The sequence below is a fragment of the Petaurus breviceps genome, unplaced genomic scaffold (genome assembly GCF_028583685.1).
Source record: "Petaurus breviceps papuanus isolate PSGF00001 unplaced genomic scaffold, PetGlider_PUasm1.0 90769, whole genome shotgun sequence".
Lineage (NCBI taxonomy): Eukaryota > Metazoa > Chordata > Mammalia > Diprotodontia > Petauridae > Petaurus > Petaurus breviceps.
This window is the reverse complement of record NW_027187341.1, coordinates 11,125,042-11,147,496: the sequence shown is the minus strand read 5'-3', so window position 1 is coordinate 11,147,496 and position 22,455 is coordinate 11,125,042. Positions and strand designations below refer to the sequence as shown.

Genomic DNA, 22,455 nt, shown 5'->3' with positions numbered 1-22,455 from the left:
TTAACACTTACTAGCCATGTGACCTTATCACTTAATCCCTTCCCTCCCTCCAAAAAGCAAAACAACAACAACAAAATCATGGTCAAGTTGACATTCTTGAGATTATCCTTTTGTTACCACAGTCTCTCAGAACTTAGTATAAACTGTGAAATAGCAAAAAGGCAGAAGAGGAGGTGGAGAGGTGTGGAGCTAGAGACTGATATAATTTACATCCTGGATTCATTCCCTCAATCAGGAATCAGTTTGTGGTTGGTAATTATTTCTGTGTATAGGTAGACAGAAATACATATCTATGTAATTATAATAATGGCCTAATTAAAAGAAGTGTTTATGGTAGTTCCCAGAAAGGAATTTAAAAAAGAAATGTGCTGAAGGTCTTGTGGTGTAAATGTTTTTAATAACTCTTTACTCAATCATGTCTATGTGTTGAAATAGGTACTATTACCAAAGGGGTATTTTGGCTAAAGTGGAAGGTCAGCGCTTGGTATATCAATTTAAGGAAATGCCAAAAGACCTTATTTACATAGATGATGAAGATCCAAGTTCCAGTCTGGAATCTTCAGATGCATCATTGTTATCTTCAACAACCACTTCTAGTAGAAACCAACCCAGCAAATCCAGAGTGTCTTCAAATCCAGGGATAAAGGGAGGATCCACCACTGTTCTGAAACCAGGGAATTCTAAATCTGCAAAAGCCAAAGAACCTGGGGAAGCCACACAGACACACCTGTCTGGTCTGTCACCTGAGGTTGTGAGGACAGTTCAGTCATCACAGGCTCCACATCCTGTCCAGCTCTTTCGGACTGTTCACCTTATGCAGCCGATACAAGCTGTTCCAGAAGGTCAAGGAGCTGCCAGTAATGTGCAAGATGAAACATTAAATTCTTCTCTTCAAAATATTAGGTAATAAATAGGTTACTTAATTATAGACTTTTAATTAGTAGATTATTAGGCCTTATTTGTGCATGATGGGGGGTGGTCTATATTCTGAAATGAAATTATGTGGATCTCAAGCTAGATTATAGAGGCCACAAATCTTTTATCATTGTTAGGGCTAGCCTAAGTTGCATGGGGGTGGGAGGGAAGGGGCAGGGTGGGCAGGTATTTAGGATATTGTACCTATCACAAGTATCAATCTGGTATAATTACATGATTTTCATTTTTTAAATTTATTGTTTTACCTATCCTTCTTAGTACAGCTTAATGTACCTGGATTGAACCAGACTAGGTATGATACAAGTACATAAAAATCCATATACAAAAGCTTAGGAGCTTTTCTTTGCCTCTGATAGAACTGGCAAAGATCAAGCAAAATAGGCATTTATAGCTTTATAGGCATCTAGGTGTAGGTTCAGTGGATAGAGTCAGGAAGCACTTGGGTTCAAATTTAGTCTCAGACAATTAGCAGCTGTGACCATGGGTAAGTCACTTAACTTTGGGAAGCTAGGTGGTCCAGTAGATAGCATGCTCAGGCCTGGAGTCAGGAAAGATTCATCTTCCTGGGTTCAAAGTGAACTCAGATATTTACTAGCTTTGTGACCCTGGGCAAGTCACTTTACCCTATTTCCCTTAGTTCTTCATCTGTTAAAATGAGCAGAAGATGGAAATAGCAGATCACCCTAGTATCTTTGCTAAGAAAACTCCAAATAGGGTCATGAAAAGTTGGGCAGGACCAAAAAAAAAGGCTGTAAATAACAACATACCCTTATAAATTATCCTTGTTGGGAGCTTTTTCAATTTGCATTTAATCCCAAAATAATATTCTTGGTGGAGAGGTACCATCATAGCATTGCTAAATGGCCCAGATAAACTAGATGGTCATGTAACTAGTGACTGGTAACTAGGGTTGCTTTATAAATTGTTTATTTACAGAGGATCTTTAACTACTCAGTAGGAGTTGAAAGGAAAAAAAAAACTTTATTAAACATTTAAAAGATTTCCCTCTCTGTCCCAGATTATGATATGAACAAGCACAGTGGCAAAAAGTCCATTTCTGTTTGGACTAATCTTTTGTATAAATAAGGGAAGGAGCATGGCATTTCCTTATGTTTGGGGAATGAAAAGAAGGGGAAAAGATAAGACAACTGGATCTTTTAGTGTAGTTTTGTTAGTTTGTTTGAATTGTCAGTTTCTATGGTATCAACACCTTGAGCCCAAAGATGAGTGTTTCTGGTGAAAAGATTTTTTGTGGATTATTTTATACTACTTTGGTGATGAAAAGATTTCTTTAGATTCCCACACTTGTGTGTTCCAGAGCATTTCAGTATATAGATTTTAGACCTGTAGAATCAACATTTGATTTAAACTAATTTCAGATGTGGAATTGAGGGTGAACGACACTTTGAAATTAGTGTGCAAATTTAACTTCATTTTATCCCAGAGTTTCTATGCAATAATCATATTTTTAGACTTATTTTAACAAAGATTTTTTTGAGCAAGGATATGTTGTCTACATGATAGAAGATAAACTGTTTGATTTTTTTTGTGTTTTTATCCCTAATACCTAGCTTCTAGCAGACACTTATTTAAGAAATGCTTATTTGATTGGCTGATTAAAAAAAGTGACACTATATAAAAAAAACAGTTCAAGTAAGAGCATTGTTAGGGAACCATATTGTAAGAGATCTTAGAAGGAAAAAGGTTAGTGGGTTAGGAAGAGCAATGGTGGGGTATAGATTGCTTTGTTTTATGCATTTTCATGAAAACTGCTTTCCAATAAATCATTCCCTGTAGTTTTTTTCTTTTTTTTTTCTTCTCTTCCTTCCTATATCTATCTCTCCCTTTCTCACCCCCAGCCTAGTTAAGAAAGTGGACAAAATTCTCTACTTTGTGCTCCACCACTCTTCAGAGTTGAGAGGAAAAATGTATTACTACAGGAAAAAATAGTCATCTGGAATGCTCATTGATCATTGCATTTGATCTGAATTGTTTTGTATTTTAGTGTTATACTCATTTATTTGTAATTATTATTAGTTATTGTGAGTATATTCTCCTAGGTTTTTTTTTTTTTGTTCTATTTGCTCATTCAGATCTTCTCATGTTTCTCTGAATTCCTCATATTGGCCATTTTTCAGGGCACAATACTTTATTATGTTCATATCATACAATTTTTTCAGCCATTCCCTAACTGTTCAGTCATTTTTTAGTCCTGTATGACTGACTCAAAACCCCATGTGGGGTTTTCTTGGCAGAGATACTGGAGTGGTTTGCCATTTCCTTCTCCAACTCATTTTACAAACAGGGAAAACTGTGCATATAGGCTACTTCATTTTTTTCCAGAATTTATTTATTTTTAGTATTCAACATTCATTTCCACAAGATTTTGAGTTCCAAATTTTCTCCCCATCTTTCACCTACCCCCTACCCCAAGATGGCAGGCATACTGAATACCCCTTCACCCAGTCTGCCCTCTCATATCCCTCCCCTTACCTCTTTCCCCCCTACTTTTTTGTAGGGCAAGATGGATTTCTATACCCCATTACCTGTATATCTTATTTCCCAGTTGCACATAAAAAGTTTTTTTAAACATTTGTTTTTAAAACTGATTCTCTTCTTCCCTCCTCACCCACCCCCACTAAGAAGAAAAGAAATTCAGTATAGGTTATACATGTGTAGTTATGCAAAACATTTCCATAGTAGTAATACTGTGAAAGATTAACTGTATTTCCCTGTCCTATCCTGCCCCTCATTTATTCTAGTTTCTCCTTTGACTCTCCCTTTTCAAAAGTGTTTGCTTCTGACTGTCCCCTCACCCAGTCTGCCCTCCTTTCTGTGATCCTACCCCCCTTTTCCCTACTTTCTTGTAGAGTAAGGTACCTAATTTAGTGTGTATGTTATTCCCTCCTTAAGCAAAATTCAATGAGAGTAAGGTTGACTCATTCCCTTTCACCTCCCTACTTTCCCCCTCCATTGTAACAGCTTTCTTTTGCCTCTTTTGTGTGAGATTATTATAGTTGACTTTAGCAAGAAGTTTGATAAGAGAGAACCTAAATATACCTTGGTAGCTTGAGGTAATAGGAGAGTTCAAAGGAAGCTTTTACAAAATTGAGGAGGTGTAAAGATTTTTTGTGCAGAAGTAACTTTTTTTTTTTTAAGCAATCGGGGTTAAGTAACTTGCTCAAGGCTACACGGCCAGGTGTTTCTGGGTGGGTTCTAAGTGTCTGAGCCCAGATTCGATCCCCAGGCCATCCCAACACTGGAGACGGTGCTCTTACTCACTGTACTACCTGGCCACCCCGCAGAAAAAAATACATGAAAATATTGGCATGTGAAAAGATAAATTAGTCTTATTATCTTTGGCCCAAGAAGTCAGAACTAGGTTTAATGGTAGAAGTTATGGAGAGGTAATTCCAGTCTGTGAAAGTAAGATAGAAGATTTTGCAAGGAAAGGGAATAACTTGTCATTGGAGGTCACTTAAGCAGAGACTAATTGACCTTGTCAGGGATGTTGCAGATGACAGATAATTTGGGTTGGGTTTAGACCAGATGACCCTCTGTGGGTCTTTCTGTGTCTGTCAAACAGAGGCTGGAGCTGCTGAGGTGGAAGTTACCCCTGTTGCATCATATGTCATTGTTTTTAGTATAACCTGTTTAGCGGTCTTGTTCTTTATGTATCTTTCTTAAATTGCTGGCTCTAAATAATTTTTCTGCATTGCATAAGAATGAAGCTTTTTGACTTTGAGGATCTTATCCACATTGCTTGCTTTTTTCCTACTTTATTTTCCCCCTTTTCCCTCCTGCTTTGAGGGGACCCCAGATAAAATGCAAAGATGGTGGCCTTCTGATGCATCTTTGAAACCTTATTGTTGTTACAGGATGTTACAGGTGTAACTCCTGGATATGGATTTGACTTCTGGCTATTACTTCCCCTCCCCTAAGAAACCTCCCTTTCCTCAAGATTTTTTTTAGCCCATAAATCGTAATCTATATCTCTTGGCAGTTGTTTTTTGAGTCCCTTCTGATACCCAGTCTCGGATGAACCACTGCAGACTTTGAGATATACTTTTTGTCTCCCTCTACTTCAACTTGTCATTCATTCCCCTTTTATTCTTCTTATGTTTGTTCCTCTGTATGCTTTCTCCATTCCAAAATAAATCCATGCTATAGCTGGAAGAGTCCTAGAAGATCGAGTTCAGGCACTCTAAAGAGGTACATAGACAGATTCAGAGGGCCTTTGAATTTGTATGGGTAAAAAAGTTACATCTTTATTTTCATTAACTTCTAACTGAAATTTAGTATTTCTCTTCATTTAATTTAAAAAATTATTCTGGTAACAGGGTCATAGGTTTCACTAGACTGCTAAAGGGTTGTCCATGACACAGAAGAGTTAAGAACCCCTGATCTATTTCAGTCGCCCCTTTAAACAGTAGAAAAAACTGAGGACCCCCGATTAATTTGCCCACTGTCACCCAATAAGTGACAGAGCTGGTATAAGATTGCAGATTCACAACTTTCCCTTTAAATAAAATAAATAGAACCTATTTTAAAATGTTTATAGCAATAGAGAATGTAAATGAAATCTTTAACTACCCTTAATTATTAATTTAATTTATACATATATAATGTTATATGTTATTATATAATATATAGATTAAATTTGTATTTAATTTAAATTATTAAAATATAGAAAAAATTAACTACCTTGTAAAGTCCTTAGCAAAGTACCTGGCACATAATAAATACTATGTAAATGTTTGTTAATTAATTATTACTGGTATTTCTAAGTAATAAGAGGAAGTCGGGAAGGGATTAGAAACTTGCTGAAATCATTTGCAAAGTGCCATATTACCTATGGATGCTCCTCTTCTTTTTTCTGGTTCTATCAGATAGAATACCTGGTATTTCTGAAAATTTGAAATTTCCCTTTCTATATATACAAAACTTGTAACCTTATTAATGCAGTTTAATAATTTCTAAGAGTAACTTAGCTATTAGCTATTTGAATTAACAATCTTATTACCTTTGTAAGTGGCTAATTTAGAATAGCATGTTGTCTGCAGAAAATCTAGCTTTACATTCAACTTAATGTTTGGGAGGGACCCAGCTGCATTTCAGAATCTCAGCTTTATCTGTGACATTTGTATCTTACATTATAAAATGCCAGTTTTACAATTTTGATTCTCTGCAGTTATGTTCTTGTGAATAATAGTTACTGGTTTATTTGGTAGTTAGTAAAGGCTTTTTGATCCATTGTATGAGTCTCTGGTGAAAATATTTAATGTAATTGAAAAGGAACTCAAAGAACCCTGCCACAAAATGTGATCTTAAACAAAGGTGTGGTGATTGGTTGTTCTGTAGAGGCAAAGAAAAGATGATGAGATTGGAGCAAGGGAGGGGAGGGAGAGTAGCCACTGAAAAGGCCATAGAGGGAGATGGAATGTTTTTTGCAAGCAGTAGCAAAGAGGCTGCTAGTTGTCACTGGATCAGAGAGTACAGGGTGGTTAGTAACTTGTGAGAAGACTAGAAAGGTAGGAAGGGGCCATGCTGTAAAGGACTTTTCCAAACAGAGAACTTTACATTTGCTGTGAGAGGTAATTGGAGTTTACTGAATAGTGGTGGGGGGTGGGGAGGTGACAGTAGAGGGTACTCTAGAGGGAGGAGACTTAACAAGAAGGCTTATTGCTGTAGTGCAGGCATAGGGTGATATGGAAATGCAAAATTAGGGTGGTGGTGGCTGTGTGAGTGGAAAGGATAACAAAGAAATTTAGGAATTATAAACTGAAAAAAATGTTTTTAATGACAACAACCCCCACTTAATTTTTCTATATTTTATAGTCATGTGTCTCCCTTAGCATTTGTATGGGGTTGTAGGGCACATTGGTCATACAACTTATTTTGGTCAAAGAATGACATTTAAAAAGAATCTTGTCTAGTAAGCATAATTTTCATTTTAAAAGACATTAACTATGTCCCTGGATGTATTTTCATTTTTCTTGCTTCTGTTTTGCAATTTCAACAGGACTCTTCAGACTCCTACCCAAGTTCCTGTGGTGGTTTCTCCTGGGAATCAGCAGTTGCATACAGTCACACTCCAGACAGTGCCACTCACAACAGTCATAGCCAGCACAGATCCAGCATCAGGAGCTGGGTCTCAGAAATTTATTTTACAAGCCATTCCATCATCACAGCCTATGACTGTCCTGAAAGAAAATGTCATGCTGCAGTCTCCAAAGCCAGGCTCTCCTCCTTCCTCTATTGTTTTCAGTCCTGCCCATGTACAACAGGTTCTTACTAGCAACGTCCAGACCATTTGCAATGGGACAGTCAATGTGACCTCATCTCCATCCTTTAGTGCTACTACTCCTGTGGTGACCTTTTCCCCTCGAAATTCACAGCTGGTTGCTCACCCACCAGGCACGGTGATCACTTCAGTAATCAAAGCACAGGACACAAAAGAAACTGTTATACAAGAAATGATGAAACAGGAGGTGGAAGAGAACAGGATAGAAGACCTTGAACAAGCAGAGCAGAATATTGAGTTGCCGCCACAGCCCATTGTGGTGATGGTGTCAAGTTCCAATGAATTCCCACCTCAGGTGGCTGTGAAAAGAGACAGTGAACAGTTGGAACCCCCTTCTTACTAAGATACCAAACAAATTATGGATGATTTATTTTTTTAAATTACTGCAACATTTTTTGGTTATGTATAAAGGATTTGATTTTGAAGCAAATGTTACAGAGCCCCATAATTTTGGCAGTTATTAGTCATAACTTAGTTGTGCTTTTCTGTTAAAAGTTAAAAACAAAAAAAATGCTGCACTTGCTCTAAGGACATATTTTAGAATTAAAGCATGAAGGAACATGCATTTTATATTATGAAGGCTTTCTTTTGAGATCTTTGACTCAATTGCTACAGTTTAATTTTTTTTTTAAGTCCTCTTTCTGATTCTCCATTATAGCTAGTTTCCTATGTAAATATGTTAGTTCAATGTAAGGCAACAGTGAGTTTATATAGAAACTTATGTTCATTCCACTTGTATAAAGCCTATCTCATGATATACATTTTAAAAATTGATTTCAGTTGCCCATCTGCTTCCCATTGGTAACACTGTGCCACAAAGAATTGGTGTGCAACATGTAAAATGGAATGGGCGGAGGGGAGAAACTCAGTCTTGAGTCTGGACTGCTTTGCAAGGGCTATGCTGGAGTGGTTTAGTCTGGACTTCAACTCTCTGTGACCTTGGGCACATCAATTAATCTTCTGCGTTTCAGTTTCTTCATCTGGGGAATTAGGTGATCTTTAAGGCTCTGGCCAGTTCTCAAATGATGTTATTTCCACACTCCCGTAGGAGGAAAAAATAGCTATTATCTGTTAACATGTTATCAAGTTGAACTCTAGCTCTAAAATATTCTGATTTAAAAAGTCTCATACTAAACATTTTTATTATGCCATTTAAAACATCAGGTTATTGTAAATAAATTATACCTGAGGAAAAAAACCAATGTAACAGTTCTTCATCAGCATTTTTTGCCAAATGTATATGTTCTACCTAGATGCTTTGGAGATTCATTAATCCCTTAGACTACTGAGTAGCATTTAGTAAATGATGGCCATCATTTACTAAATGATATATACTAGTGGTCTGAATAAACAGGGGGGGTAGTACCTTTCCTAAGTGCCTACTTAATTTTATTGAAAAATTTTAGCCTTGGGCCAATCTGGTTCACTTCTCAGTAGCTTACAAAAATTTAACTTTTCTGTTCCTGTTCTTTACGTAATGGGGATTGGGGGGGTGGGAGTGGGAATTGTATACATATATATGTGTATATTACCCACGTGTGCACATTCAGACACACTTAAATGCATACATATCCAGGCATCGGAAGATGGAGTAGTTTTAGAATACCTTTTCAACTGTAAATATTGTACATTTAATTTCACAAGAAAAAAGTAAAGTTTTCAGCAAATTTATTTCCTAGTATAGATTTTTATAGATGAAAAATCAATGTTATATGTATTCATATTATTACAGAGTGAATTTGTATTTAAAGACAAATTTAAAAGTTTTGAAATTCCTATTTTGTATTTTAATTGGTTTATTATTGAATAAATCATGCGAAAAGTTCAAGGATTCTTGCTTGTTTTTAGGGGAGGATATTTATTTTTTAAAACTGTATATTGGAGAACATTTGCAATGTAAAATTTTTACACGGTAAGCTATTAAGCAGAGTATACTGTTAACATCAAATAAAAAGGATTACATATCTCATACAATGATTACAGTAGGTACTGAAATTAATGATCCTAGATAGTGAAATACAATTGTCTTTTATTATGATGCAAAAATACTTTAACAGTCAGTAGTCTGCCCTTTAAGGCCATCTGTTAGTTTGCCAGTCTGCTTTGCCTCTCTACAAAACCATCTCCTTCATTATTTCTTTAAGCAAAATAGTATTCCATAAATCACATTCATAATTTTTTTAGCCATTTCCCAACTGGACACCCTCTCAGATTCCAAATCTTGAGCATCGATGTTAAAATGGAGATTTTTTTCCTGTTTAATTATTGGTTTTATTTTCTTACGCTAGAATTGTTTAACACTAGGCTAAAAATCAAGCATGTTAAGTTATTAATAGAACCATTAGGGATTTACTAAAGGATTGATTGGTTTGATAGAAAGCCTGAGCATGCTGTGTCAAAATACCTTGCAAATATAAAGGGCTTTAAGAATAACTCTGCTTGTACGGTCCTGCCTTCCAGTGGCAAAAACGGAATGACAAAAGAGTGCTAGGTGCTGTAAGCAAAGGAACTAAAGATCATCTTTCTGTTCCTTTTCCTGATGGGCAAAGAAGGTCTAAAGAAAGTGAAATCTCTTCTGCGATTCCTTAATCCTAGTCGACTTTCTTGCTCCAAATCCAGTCAAACAAACAAAAAAAAAGTTGATTTATTTGTTTATATCTCCTTAAGAACCTGCAACTCAAGGCTGGGCTCAGGTGACTTCAAAAATTTAACCTCCATGTTAAGTTTAACTAGTCGCTTTCACAGTATGTCCTCAGAAGTTTCTGGGCAGTGTTAATCGGGTAATAAGGCGCACTCCAAACAGCTTTATTAATTTTACGCACTTAAAGATTAAACTCTCACTCAGATTCTGGAGACCCCCGGTACTTCATAGCTACCAGTAAAGGGGTAGGTGCCCAGGGTGGGGGAGGGGGAGAGAGAAGTGGGACCTAGTTTTAAACGCCGGGAATCCGACACTTCGCCACCCGCTTGGTACTACAGGACGTCTTAAGAGAAAGTAAAGTGCCCTCTTCCGGTCCCCCTCCCCCCCCGGGATAAAATCCAGCCAGGAAAGAAACACAAACGGGCCTCGCGCCGAGGTCCTCTGCCTTCCAAGCAAGGTTCGAGTCGCCTTCCCTCGCTTTTTTCGTTTTTTTCCTTTCCTCCCATTAAAACACGAAGGCTCGGCTATTTACTGCTCCGACGTTTCTGGAAAGTTGGAGACAGTGGAAGCCTAGGAGAAGAAACGGAAGCTAGACTTCATATCACTGGCCAAAGCTGGGAGAGAACAGAAGCTGAGGAAACCGGAAGCACCGAGCTCAATAGCCGGAAGTCAAAGCTCCCCCTACCTCCTACTCTGCTAGGTCCCGGATGTAAAGTCTCTCTTGGGCCGTTGCCAGAGAAAACACGAGATCGTGGAATGGTGACGTAACGCGCCAGACGGTGTCCTAGCGCGTTCTGTGCGTTCTGACGTAAGGATGGTGGCTGTGAGGCCGAAAGTAGCATTTGTCCTCTGAGAACGACTGCTTCCTGTGCTTACCCCTTCATTTCACTGGGGAACGGTGCCTGTTACTTCTCTCTGTCAGCCTGCCTTTCTGTCTGCTACCTTGCCTGCTTCTCTCCTTATTTATCTGCCAGCCTACCTGCCTATCTAGCCTTTGTATCTCTGTCTCCATCTGCTTGCTAGCTAGTCCTTAGGCAAACTTCTGTATTAAAAGCACCTACCTTACAGAGTTGTTGTGAGGATCAAATGAGATGTTATTTGTAAAGCACCTGTCACAGAGTAGCCACAAAATAAATGCTTGTTCCCTTCCTCTTTCCTGTAAGTCTTCTGGTGAGGTTTAAGGGTGCTGGGACCCCCCTCATTTCCGCACCCAGTCGTCAAGACATCCACATCTATCTCTTAGAATTATCTCCCTTCAAAGTTTAGCTTAAGTCCCCTTACATAAACGGCCCTTTCTGAACCCTGGTAGCCAGCCAGTCAACTGGCATTTATCAAGCATCTACTTACTCCACTCCTCCAAAATATTCATTTGTGCATATTTAAACTTGTTCATATTGTGTATGTTATTTCCTCTGATAAAATATAATAAGGTCCTTATAGGCAATGACTATAAAGTTGGGCACACAGTAGACTTTTAATGTCTATTGATTAATTTCTCTTGCCCTGAATCACCCAGCTATAAATTTCAAAAGTAGGATATAGACTTGGCTTCCTAACTCCAAGGCCCCTCTTTACCGAACACCATTCGTTGTTCTTTAAACAAAATTTTTTTTAAGCAATTGGGGTTAAGTAACTTGCTCAAGGTTACAGGGCCAATTATTTCTGGGTGTGGTGCTAAGTATCTGAGCCCAGATTCGATCCCCAGGTCATCCCGTCACTGGGGCCAGCACTCTTACTCGCTGTGCTACCTGGCTACCCCGCCATTCCTTGTTCTAACATGCACAATAACATCGCATCATAATTTTTCAGCCTTTTCCCCATTTATTAGGAACTCAACCAGTTTTTTGTTTTTGTTTTTTGCCAGCACGGAAAATACAGCTTCAAATATTTTGGTATATTTTTCCTGTTTGGCCTCCTTGAGCAGTGGGATCACACCTATCAATTCAAGTAAGTTATCAAGATTACGCCAATTCACAGCAGCAACTATCAAGTATTAGTGTGCCTCCTCCCCCACCCCCAGGTCTCCAATATTTAGTTTCTATTCTTCCCTGCTTTGTGTCAGGCGAAACCTGGAAACTTTAATTTTCAATTCTGCGCCTAACTAGTAATAATTTGGAGTATTTTTTCATATGACTGTTGATTTATTCTGGTTACGGTTTATACCCTTTGACCTCTGATCTATGGGAGGAGAATACTAGACTTGTATATTCATAACAGCTCAAGGAGGGACTTTCCGAAAATCTCGGGGTGGTGGGAGCTAGGCTGAGGTGGGGGAGGGGAGGGGTGAAAGCTAGGCTGCTGGGGAGGAGGGGGGAGGCGGGGGCGGGGCTAACAGCGAGGCGGGGCAGGCGCCGGGGGAAGGGAGGAAGCCAGAGCGTGGGTAGCGCCGTGGGTTGCCTTAGTAACATGGAGGGAGGCGGGGCCCCAGCAATGCCGCCAGTCCTCCGGGTTCCCGTCAGCCCCCGCGCCCGTTCCCCGCCTCCCCTCTTCCCCTCACGCTAGCTCACCTCCTCACTGGCTCTTCTGGACGGAAGCTCGCTGGGTGTTTCTCCAGAAGTTTCCCCCCTGGGCGGCGGCAGAGACAGCGCGAAGTATGGCGGCAGCGGGATCTGCAACGGTGTCGCGGTGAGTGACTCCCTACCCCGGAGAGTTCTGGCCCCCTTCCCCGGCTCTGCCCTTTTTTCCTGTGCCCCCCACTCTGGTAACCGTCGCTGACCTGATTGTCTCTCCGGCAGGTTGTTCCCACCCCTGTCGGACGGGCAGATCGACGAGGACCCCCAGGCGGCCGCCGAGGTGAGAGAAGCTGGGGTGACAGGCTGACCGTCCCCTGCCCCCTCCCAGCCCCTCCGCATCTCCCTAGCCCCTACCCCTAGGGGGCTTCAGATCCGCTCCCCCACTCCCGCTGACAGGTGTCAAGAGAAAGTCATCTCCCCGCGGCGGACCCGGAGACAAACCACGGCGGACTTGGGGGGCCGCCCCTCGCCCCCAGCCCCTGGCACTGGGCAAGTGCTTAATCAATAACCTGTTGTCTCAACGCTTGTATTACGTGCCAGGCACCAGGAGTTAAGGGGGGGAGGCCACTCCTCCCACCCCCCACCCTGTGCTTTGGGAAACAGCAATTGTCTTATTCTCATCCGTTTTGAAAGAGTCTCTTCTCCACAGCTCCCTCCTCCCTTAATTTCATAATTAAGGGGTGGGGGGAATCAGTTAAGCAGAACCCCTATTGACCGTCCAGCCACTTTTTGCATTTGTGGTGAAAATAACTTGTAGCTAGAATTTTCTGCTAAGTGTCTTGGTGTGGGTAAGTCGTGGGTTGGTATGATTTTGAGTGAGGGAAGAATATTAATTCATTCGCTATTATTAAGTGTGCACTCTGTGCAATCACTGATGGAATTGAGGGAGTTTCACATTTCCCTCCCTCCCTCCCACGTCCCCCCTCCCCCTCCCATGGAGCTTACTGTTGTTCGGGGGATATGAAAGATCGATAAACAAGATAATGTTGTGAAAGGATCTAGACTTGTCATCCGGAGACCTGGGTTCCGGCTTCTAATGACCAGCCGTTTGTACTTGTGTAAATCACTTAACTTTTCTGAGCCATTTTCTTACTTTGTAAAATTTGTACTTCTGTCTTGGAAATTTGGGAGGAAAGAACTTAGTGAAGCTGGAAGTACATGTAGAATTATGGGTTATTATTTTTTTCCAGTGGAAAATATTAAAAATTTTTTTTCCAATTTCATGTAAAAACAATTTTTACCATTTGTTTTTTTTTTTAATTTTGAGTTTCAAATTCTCTCCTTCCCCTTTTCACTTCTTGAGAAAGCAAGAAATTTGCTATAGATGATACATGTGCAGTCATGCAAAACACTGTTCCATGTTAGCCATGTTATGAAAGAAAATACACCAAGAAACCCAAGAAAAATTAAGTAAAAAAAGTATGCTTTGATCTGCGTTCAGCTTCCATAGGTTCTTTCTTTGGAGGTGCATTGTCTTGGATCACTGTATAGCTGACAATAGTTAAAGTCATTCACAGTTGATCATCATACAATATTGCAGTGTTCTTTTGGTTCTTCTCACTTCACTCTACATCTGTTCCTATAAGTCTCAGGTTTTTCAAAACTATGTTGCTCCTCATTTCTTAGAGCACAGTAGTATTCCATCACAATCATATATCACAACTTGTTCAGCCATTCCCCAATTGATGGGCATCCCCTCTATTTCCAATTCTTTGCGACCACAAAAAGAGGCACTGTAAGTATTTTTGTACTTATAAGTCCTTCCTTCTCCACCCCCGCCCCCCCCACCCCTTTTAAAATCTCTTAGGGATCTGGAATAAGTAGTACTATTGCTGGGTCAAAGGGTATATACACTATTTCTTAGTCAATGCCAGAATATTTTAAATGATTACTACTCTGCAATCCAGCTCAAGATCGTTTTACTGCTAGGTCATCAATTCCCTTGATAGTCCTGACCTTTTGTTCTTCCACATGAGTTTTGTCATTTTTTTCTACCTGTATAAAATAAGTTTTTTGTAGTTTGATTGGTATGGCACTGAATAAGCAAATTAATTTAGGTAGGATTGCTATTTTTATTATATTCACATGGCCTACCCATGAGCAATTAATATTTCTCCAATTTTTGAGATCTGACTTAATTTGTGGGAAAAGTATTTCGTAGGTTATTATTTTTAACATTAAATTGTACATAAATGAAGGCTTTTGTTGCTATTTATGGAAGTAATTATTGTGATTACATTTGTAGTGCTTTAAGATTTATTATAAAGTATTTTTGCTGTAATAATTTTATAGGAAAATAGTTTGATTAAATGTTAGATTCAACATTTTTCTGTTTAAAAAAGTTGACTAGATGTGCATATTGTACACTGAAATCTCTGATATGTGTATGTGCTTGATTTTTTCAGTGGTTGATATTCAGTGGAATAAACTGAAAGTACTTTATGAAACTAACTCTTTATCCAGTAAGTTTTTAATTTTTGTTGCAAAAAGCCTGCAAGATTTCATAGGAAGTATGCTTTTATACTGTTATAAACAGTAGAAATTCTTCTAGGCTCATTTTATGTCTGGTGATTGAGATAAAATTCTCAAGAATATTTACCCTAGAATAGTCTGCAAATCTGAATAGGTTTTCACAGAATCTCAGAGATAAAGTGGACCTTAGAGGTTATCTAGTCCTCTGGTACCTGAACACACTTGACCATATCCCATAATAATAGATCATTTTTTTTCACTTGAAGATCTAAATTCATGAAGCATTCACTCCCCCCCCCTTTTTTTTTTTGCTTTTTGAAGGGGTGAAGGCTAGTTTTATGTTGTGTCTGAGGTAGGATTTGAACTCAGATCCTCCTGACTCCAGGGCTGGTGCTTTATTCACTGTGCCACCTAGCTGCACTCACTGTCATCTAAGGCAGCTTATTGTACTCTTGTTCAGCTTTGAATGTTAAGAAGCTTTCCCTTACATTTAGCCAAATGCTTGTTGCTCCTGTTTTTTTGTATTTTGAGGCTATATTGAACAAGTCTAAATGCTCTTCCATGAGAAAGACAAGCAACTATTAATATGGTTCCATAAGTCTTCACTTCAGTTTTAAGTGGTCCTTACATGACAAAGTTTCTGGACCTTTCACCAGCTGGTATGTCTTCCCCTGGAATATTTCTGGCTGTTAATGTCCTTAAAATGTGACTCTGGAAGCAACTAGAAGGCACAGTGAATGGAGCCCTGGAGTCAGGAGGACCTGAGTTCAAATGTGACCTCAGACACTTAACATTTACTAGCCATGTGACCTTGGGCAAGTCATTTAACCCTAATTACCCTGCCTTCCCCCCTCCAAAAAGACAAAACAAAACAAACAAAAAGGTGACTCTGAATATTCCAGTTATACTCCTGACCAGGCCAAGATACAGCAAGATGTAATTTGCCTTATTTAGGACTTTATGCTAATATTAATGGAACCTAAGGTTTTGTTATTTTTTTGTTTGCCATGTCACACTATTGACACATAAAATGTAAGCCCCCAGAGCGCATGGACTTTTTAGTTTTTTTCCTATGTATCACTACCTCCTAATATGGTTCCTGGCACTTTGTAGGAGTTTAATACATTTTTGTTGAATGAATGAATTGACAATGTCCACAAAAAGGTAAAAGTTTTTACACATAAAACTCTTGACTAATTATACCTTCCTCTTTTTTGTTAAAGCAGTTAATTATTTGAACCTAAGTGTAAGACTTTACAGTTTTCCCTTTAAAATTTCTTGCTTCTTTGAAGAACAACTTCTTCATTGTTCTAGTGTTTCAACTTTCTCTTGGATACTGACTGTCATACTCTATGTTATTTATACATACCAAATTTGTGTCAACTGAAGATTTGATAAGCAGCCTACATATGTTTTTTGCCCATGTCATTGATAAAAATAATGGACAGGACAGAATCAAGGAGAGATCCCTGAGATTCCTACTTTAGTAGAGACTTATCTCTAGATTGATATTGATTCTGTTACTATTCTTTGGGTCCATTTCATTAACCAATTCCAAATCCTTTTGTAGTTAATGTTTGTCTTGTATCATAACGTATACCCTTTGTACCTTTTAACTAGCTTGTAGCAAATTAGATATTCAATAGTTATGTAAAATGATTTGCAAATATTCAGTGAAGTGCTGTGTAAGTGAAAGTCACTGATTTGACCTGAGGGCTGGCATTTAAAAAATTATTACTAGCTTTTGCTACTTTGGGCTTTGCCTCTGGCAGATGAGTATAGGAGATTCTGTAGGGGCAAATCTGCAAAATTCCTTTATCACTTGGAGAAATTATAGGAATTGGAGAATGGGATACCTCAAGTTTAACTGGAGTTGCCTCTTTGTAGCATTCTAAACTTTATTATGTTTCTAAGTGAGATGCATAATAGTGGAACATATCAGGTGTTAATATTTTTTGAAGTCTTTTAAAACTTGGAGGGGACGGATGGCAGGTAGATGGGATGGGCTATTAGGTGCAAAATTTAAAAATTTTTATCTTAAGATCATTGTATAAGATCACTCAGCTTTAAGTCCAAGAGAGTTCTTACATGGTAACTAAGGATTAATTGATCTTAGCATGTATTGGCAGAAACTCATTTATGCCATCAGCTCCTTATGTGAAATTCCCTGTGATATGCATTCAATACTGTTGAACCAACATCATGTTTCTCTCAAAGCCCTTGAAAGGTATGCATTTGTGGCACTATAAATTTTAAGTTTGCAAGAAGCAGGTTAGTTTGGAACCTGTATACATTGCTGCCATTTTAAGGCTTTAATTCTGTTGATTAAAATTTTGGTTCCAAAGTACTTCTTGTCCTTAGATGTGTTTCAGTGTATGTTTATAGTGTAGACAGTAGTAACTGTTGTTACTGAAACATTTGAATTCTGAACATTTACCATAGATAAAATCCCATTAGAATAGACTTCTAGAATTTGTCTGATTACTTGTATTGGTTGGAATTTTGTTACTTTGCTTGCTTTAGATTCATGATTTCTTAGTCTAAATTATTGCATTGCTAACAGTGAATTCAGCATATGTTTAAGTATTCTAATAATAAGTTCTTTTTTACTTAAGAAATTAAGCTATTTCATTTACTTTCCTGAAGGACCATTTAAACAGTATACAACTTAATAATATACTCAAATCATCAAAGAAAATTAAATTATGTTCCATATATTGTACTTACTAAGGCAAGAATAGATATATTGTAATGGAGAAAGTCCTGGACTGAGTCAGGAGACTTACATTTCATTTCAAGGTCCTAATCTATAAAATGAAGGCATTGGTGTAAATGAATAATAATGTCCTTTCTGGTTCTAATTCTATGATTTTGGGAAAGATTTATGGCATCCTTGAGCTAAGAAAACCATATTCCCTGAATTTTTCTGATTTACTGAGATTTTATACCACATACTATATAGGTTTATTAATCTTAAAGAAATTTAGGGTTCTTGCCTTGTTTTGTTTTTTTATTACCTTAAAACATGAAAGAAGGTGCGGCCAGGTGGCTCAGCGAGTAAGAGCACCAGCTCCAGTGTTGGGATGACCTGGGGATCAAATCCGGGCTCAGATACTCAGCACCACACCCAGAAATAACTGGCCGTGTAACCTTGAGCAAGTTACTTAACCCCGATTGCTTTAAAAAAAAAAAAACATGAAAGAAGAGATTGTGAATAAGTTGTTAATGTGCAATGATTTCTCTTCTTTTTATTTAAAGAATAATTTTTCTCCATATGGATGGTAGAATTGAAACTGTACTTGTAGTCAGAAGATATGTGTTTGAATCTTAGCTATTTACTAGCTTTGGATGGGTCACTTTGCTTCTCTTGCCTTCATTATCTCATTTATAAAAATAGAAATCTTACCAATTTCATAGAGTGAGAGGATCATATGAAGTAATGTGATTTATAAGCCTTGAAAAGGGATTGGAAATAACTGTAGTTATCTTGGTCCTTGTCCTATTCATAAAAAATTATAATGGAGACTTTTTATGCAAAGGCATTTGTGTAGTGTATCATGTAAATTTGTGCAAGGGTAAGAATGTGAATTATTTTTCACGTAATTGAAAGGTGATATTTATGTTTAGAATTTTTTTTTCTTTTAGCTTTCATTTTTGGGTTTTAGTACCTCTGGTTCAGAAACATAGAGGCTAGGCAACTACTTATAAAACTTTTATTATATTGTGTTGTCAGGTATGCATCAGAACCAACCATGCTTTGAATTGAGAGTTCAGGGAAAGTGGGAAAAATATTAAAATCATACATGAATTCTTCCATATTCCAGAAGTATCAAGTTACTTGGGATTGTATCATTAAATTAATCACTTTTTTGTGCTGCCATGATTTAATGAATAAATTTTGTCTAGTGGAAAATGAGAATATAATAATATACCTTGGACAGGATTAAGGGAAGTAATTGCCATACAGTATTTATCTCTCTGGCTGCAATTTAGTGCAACAAATATTTATTGAGCAGTTAGTTACTCACTGCAGAGTCCTGTGTGCTTCCTTGGAGGTACCAAACAAGATAGATCCTGCCCTGAAAGAGCTTACATTTTACTACAGTCTGACTGTGAAATAATGTTATTTTTTTTAAATTATTTTTTCAGTCAGCAAAAATCTGTTTTATTTCTCTCTTCTCCCCCAACTGAGACCAAAAATACATCTATCTCATCATATAAAACAAATTTCTGCGTTGTCCAGGTCCAAAAAACTGTCTGTTTCAATTTGTACTCTGAGACCTTCACCTCTTTATGAAGAAGTGGAAGCATGTTTTATCATTAGCCCTCTGGAATTATGGTCATTAAAGAGTTTCTAATTTATTTCAGCTTTGTTTGTTTTGTCTTTACCATTTTGTTGTCATTGAATAAATTATTCTGGCTCTGTTTATTCTGCATCAGGTCATAAAAGTCTTCCCACGTTTTTCTGAAACCATCTCCTAAATCATTTCTTACATGATAGTAATATTCCATCACTTCTACATGTCATAGCTTGTTCAGCCATGATATTCTTTCTAAAATAAGTTTTAATTGACATATTTTGTTTTTAATATTACCATAGTTTTCCCTAGTTTCCAGCCATCACATATGACAAATGGAATTTTTTTAAAGACAAAGAGAAAAAAAATATCCCAGTATAACTGATCAACTTATTGAAAAAGTCTGAAAATATAGGCAATAAAGTGAACCTTTTGCTCACCTCCAGCCTCTGTAAAGGCTTGCATTGGGAATAGCTTCTCATATTCTTTTGAACCATACTTTTTCAAAATTAATTTTGAAATACTCAGTTTCAATTTGTGTGTGTTTGCACACCTCCAGCCTCTGTAAAGGCTTGGGTTGGGAATAGCTTCTCATATTCTTTCGAACCATACTTTTTAAAAAGTAATTTTGAAATACTCAGTTTCAATTTGTGTGTGTTGTTTTTTCTTTTTACATTGTTGTCCTTGTTTATAATTTTTTGGCTCTGCTTACCTTACTTTGAATCAGTTCATGCAGATCTTTCCATGCTTCTCTGTATTGATCACATTGACCATTTGTTATAGCTAGTAGTCCATTGCATTCATGTATCACAGTTTATTTAGCCGTTTCCCAGTTGATGGGCAACTACTTTGTTTCCAATTCTCTTCTATCACAGAAAGTGTTAATATAAGTATTTTGATGTATGATGGGGATTTTCTTGTGTCTTCTTGGAGTAGAAGCCTAGTAATGGAATATCTAGTCTAGATCAAAGAGTAGTTACTTTACTTGCATGATTCCAAATTGATTTCCAAAATGGTCTTTCTTGTTTCACAGCTCTTTAAGCAATGTGTTTAAAGTGTCTGTCTTCCCAGAACTCCTCCAGCAATGACTATTGTGACTGATATTATTTTTTTTTCTAAAATTTATTTATTTTCAATTTTCTATGTTCACTTTTATGAGATTTTGAGTTCTAAATTCCCCCTCCCCCCAAGATGGCATGATATGAACTATACAATACAGTCATATTAAACATATTTCCATATTAGTCATGTTGTGAAAGAAGAATCTAAACAAAATGGGAAAACCACAGGAAAGAAAATAGCATACTGTGATCTGCATTTAGACTCCATAGTTCTTTCTTTGGATGTGAATAGCATTTTCTATCATGAGTCTTTTGGAATTGACTTAGATCATTGCATTGCTGAGAAGAGCTAAGTCTATCAGTGTTGGTCATCACACAGTTTTACTGTTACTCTGTATGATTTTCTCCTGGTTCTGCTCAGTTTGCTCAGCATCAGTTCATGCAAGTCTTTCCAGATTTTTCTGAAATCTGCTCATCATTTCTTATAGCACAGTAGTATTCCATTACATTCATATATCACAACTTGTTCACCCATTTCCAGTTGATGGGCATCCCTTCAATTTCCAATTCTTGGCCACCACAAAGAGAACTTCTATAAGTATTTTTGTACATCTAGGTCCTTTTCCCATTTTTATGATCTCTTTGGGATACAGATGTAATAGTGGAATTTCTGGATCAAAGAGTATGCACAGTTTTATAGCCCTTTGGGCATAGTTCCAAATTGTTCCCCATACTGGTTAGATCACTTCACTGCTCCAACAACAATGCACTTCCAACTTCCCCACATCTCCAACGTTTATCATTTTCCTGTTTTTTCATGACTAACTGATATTCTTAAAGATACATTTTTTTCCCTCTAGTCCCTGCTTTTAGCAATGATTAAGTACAAAAAATAAGGTGGGTAAGAGTACAGAAGTTGAAAGAAATTGTGGGGAAAATTATTTTTAATGAATTTTTTATTGTTGAGGAGATGAGATCGTGTCATTGGACTTCTCTTTTCCAGGAAAAATATGTAAGCATGATAACTTGATTTTTTCTGTGGCGTGGAAATTCTCAAAGAAAATTTGTGCTCTTAAAAAAAAAATCAGCATCTTTTGTTTTTAAGATTTTACTGAAGCATTCTTCATATTTTTATTTGAATTTCTAGGCGCTGACAAGAGCACTGGAAGAGAAACCAGATGATGCAGAATATTACTGCCAAAGAGCTTATGCCCACATTCTTCTGAAGAATTACTATGGTAACTCCTTTATGTGAGATGGTGCGATTAGATGAAAGACAAGATCTTTATAACATGTCATGAATCAGATAAGTGTTAGTGATTATCCTTAAGGATTAAAAAGATGAATTGTTATCAAACGTTTTTATAATGAGTTGCAATTTATTTAAAATTTATGTTATCGGACAGTTGTTCTCTCTATTGGGTTTTTTGGTCTCCCCTACTAAGGATCAGGCACTGTGCTAGGCTCTGAAGATAGAAAGACAAAAGTGAACCACTTCCTAATGTCAAGGAACTTATTGGTGGAGACAGTGTGTTCATAAATTAGTACATGCCACATAAATACAAGGTAAAACTTTGGGGAGGTTCCCCCTTATAGCTGGGGGGAGAGGGTGTGAAGATCAGGAAAAGCTTCATGGTGGTGGTTGGGCAATTTTGAAGAAAACAAAGGATTCTAGAAGGAGGTGATGTGGGAGTACATATCAGGCATGGTAGATGGCCAGTGCAGTGGTGCGGAGGCAGGAGTTTGAAGGTTGTGTGTGAGGAACCCAAAGAAGACCAATTTGGTTGAGTTGTAGGATGTGCAAAGGGGAGTGCTTTACAGTGTTGGAAAGGTAGGTTGGGGCTAGGTTGTGAAGGGTTTAGGAACTTGTGATCCAAGAGGCAGTTGACAGCTGGTTGCTATGGAGTTTCTTTTCATGGAGTTTCAGTATACTGATATAGAAAACACTTCTATGCTTTCTTTTTAGTTCTGTGTCACATAGTTTTTTTTATAATGAAAATATTTACAAGCCCCACTCTGTTATGAAAAATATATTGTTGTTCTGTAGATAAAAATTTCTAATGGTAAGAAGGTACATGATTGGAGCCAAAGCTCCATTACTCATAGGATAGTTGAAAATGTGAATTGAATTCTTTTAACTCTTACCATAGCATTTTAACATATTGGAAGCAGCTGTAATGCCACAGACATGTTTTAAAAGATAGAGACCTAAAACCTTCAGTTGGAAGGG

At 37.7% G+C, this 22,455-nt stretch overlaps 2 protein-coding genes across 10 annotated transcripts in view; both read left to right on the top strand.

The window, feature by feature from the left end:
* ELF1 (E74 like ETS transcription factor 1) overlaps nt 1–9,068 on the top strand; it is a 132,675-nt gene extending 123,607 nt beyond the window's left edge. For all 8 annotated transcript variants that reach the window (XM_069068632.1, XM_069068635.1, XM_069068630.1 and 5 more), the window contains 2 exons: nt 436–903; nt 6,959–9,068. In XM_069068632.1, the coding sequence (XP_068924733.1) occupies nt 436–903; nt 6,959–7,583 (1,093 nt within the window). In that variant the 3' untranslated portion in view covers nt 7,584–9,068. The remainder of the gene's footprint in view (nt 1–435; nt 904–6,958) is intronic.
* SUGT1 (SGT1 homolog, MIS12 kinetochore complex assembly cochaperone) overlaps nt 1–22,455 on the top strand; it is a 241,438-nt gene that overhangs the window by 141,103 nt on the left and 77,880 nt on the right. Inside the window, exons 2-4 of one of the 2 annotated variants that reach the window (XM_069068639.1) lie at nt 12,465–12,506; nt 12,617–12,674; nt 21,373–21,463. In XM_069068639.1, the coding sequence (XP_068924740.1) occupies nt 12,465–12,506; nt 12,617–12,674; nt 21,373–21,463 (191 nt within the window). Of the gene's footprint in view, nt 1–12,386; nt 12,507–12,616; nt 12,675–21,372; nt 21,464–22,455 lie in introns of those variants that run through there. The other variant, XM_069068638.1, reaches the window with a different exon arrangement.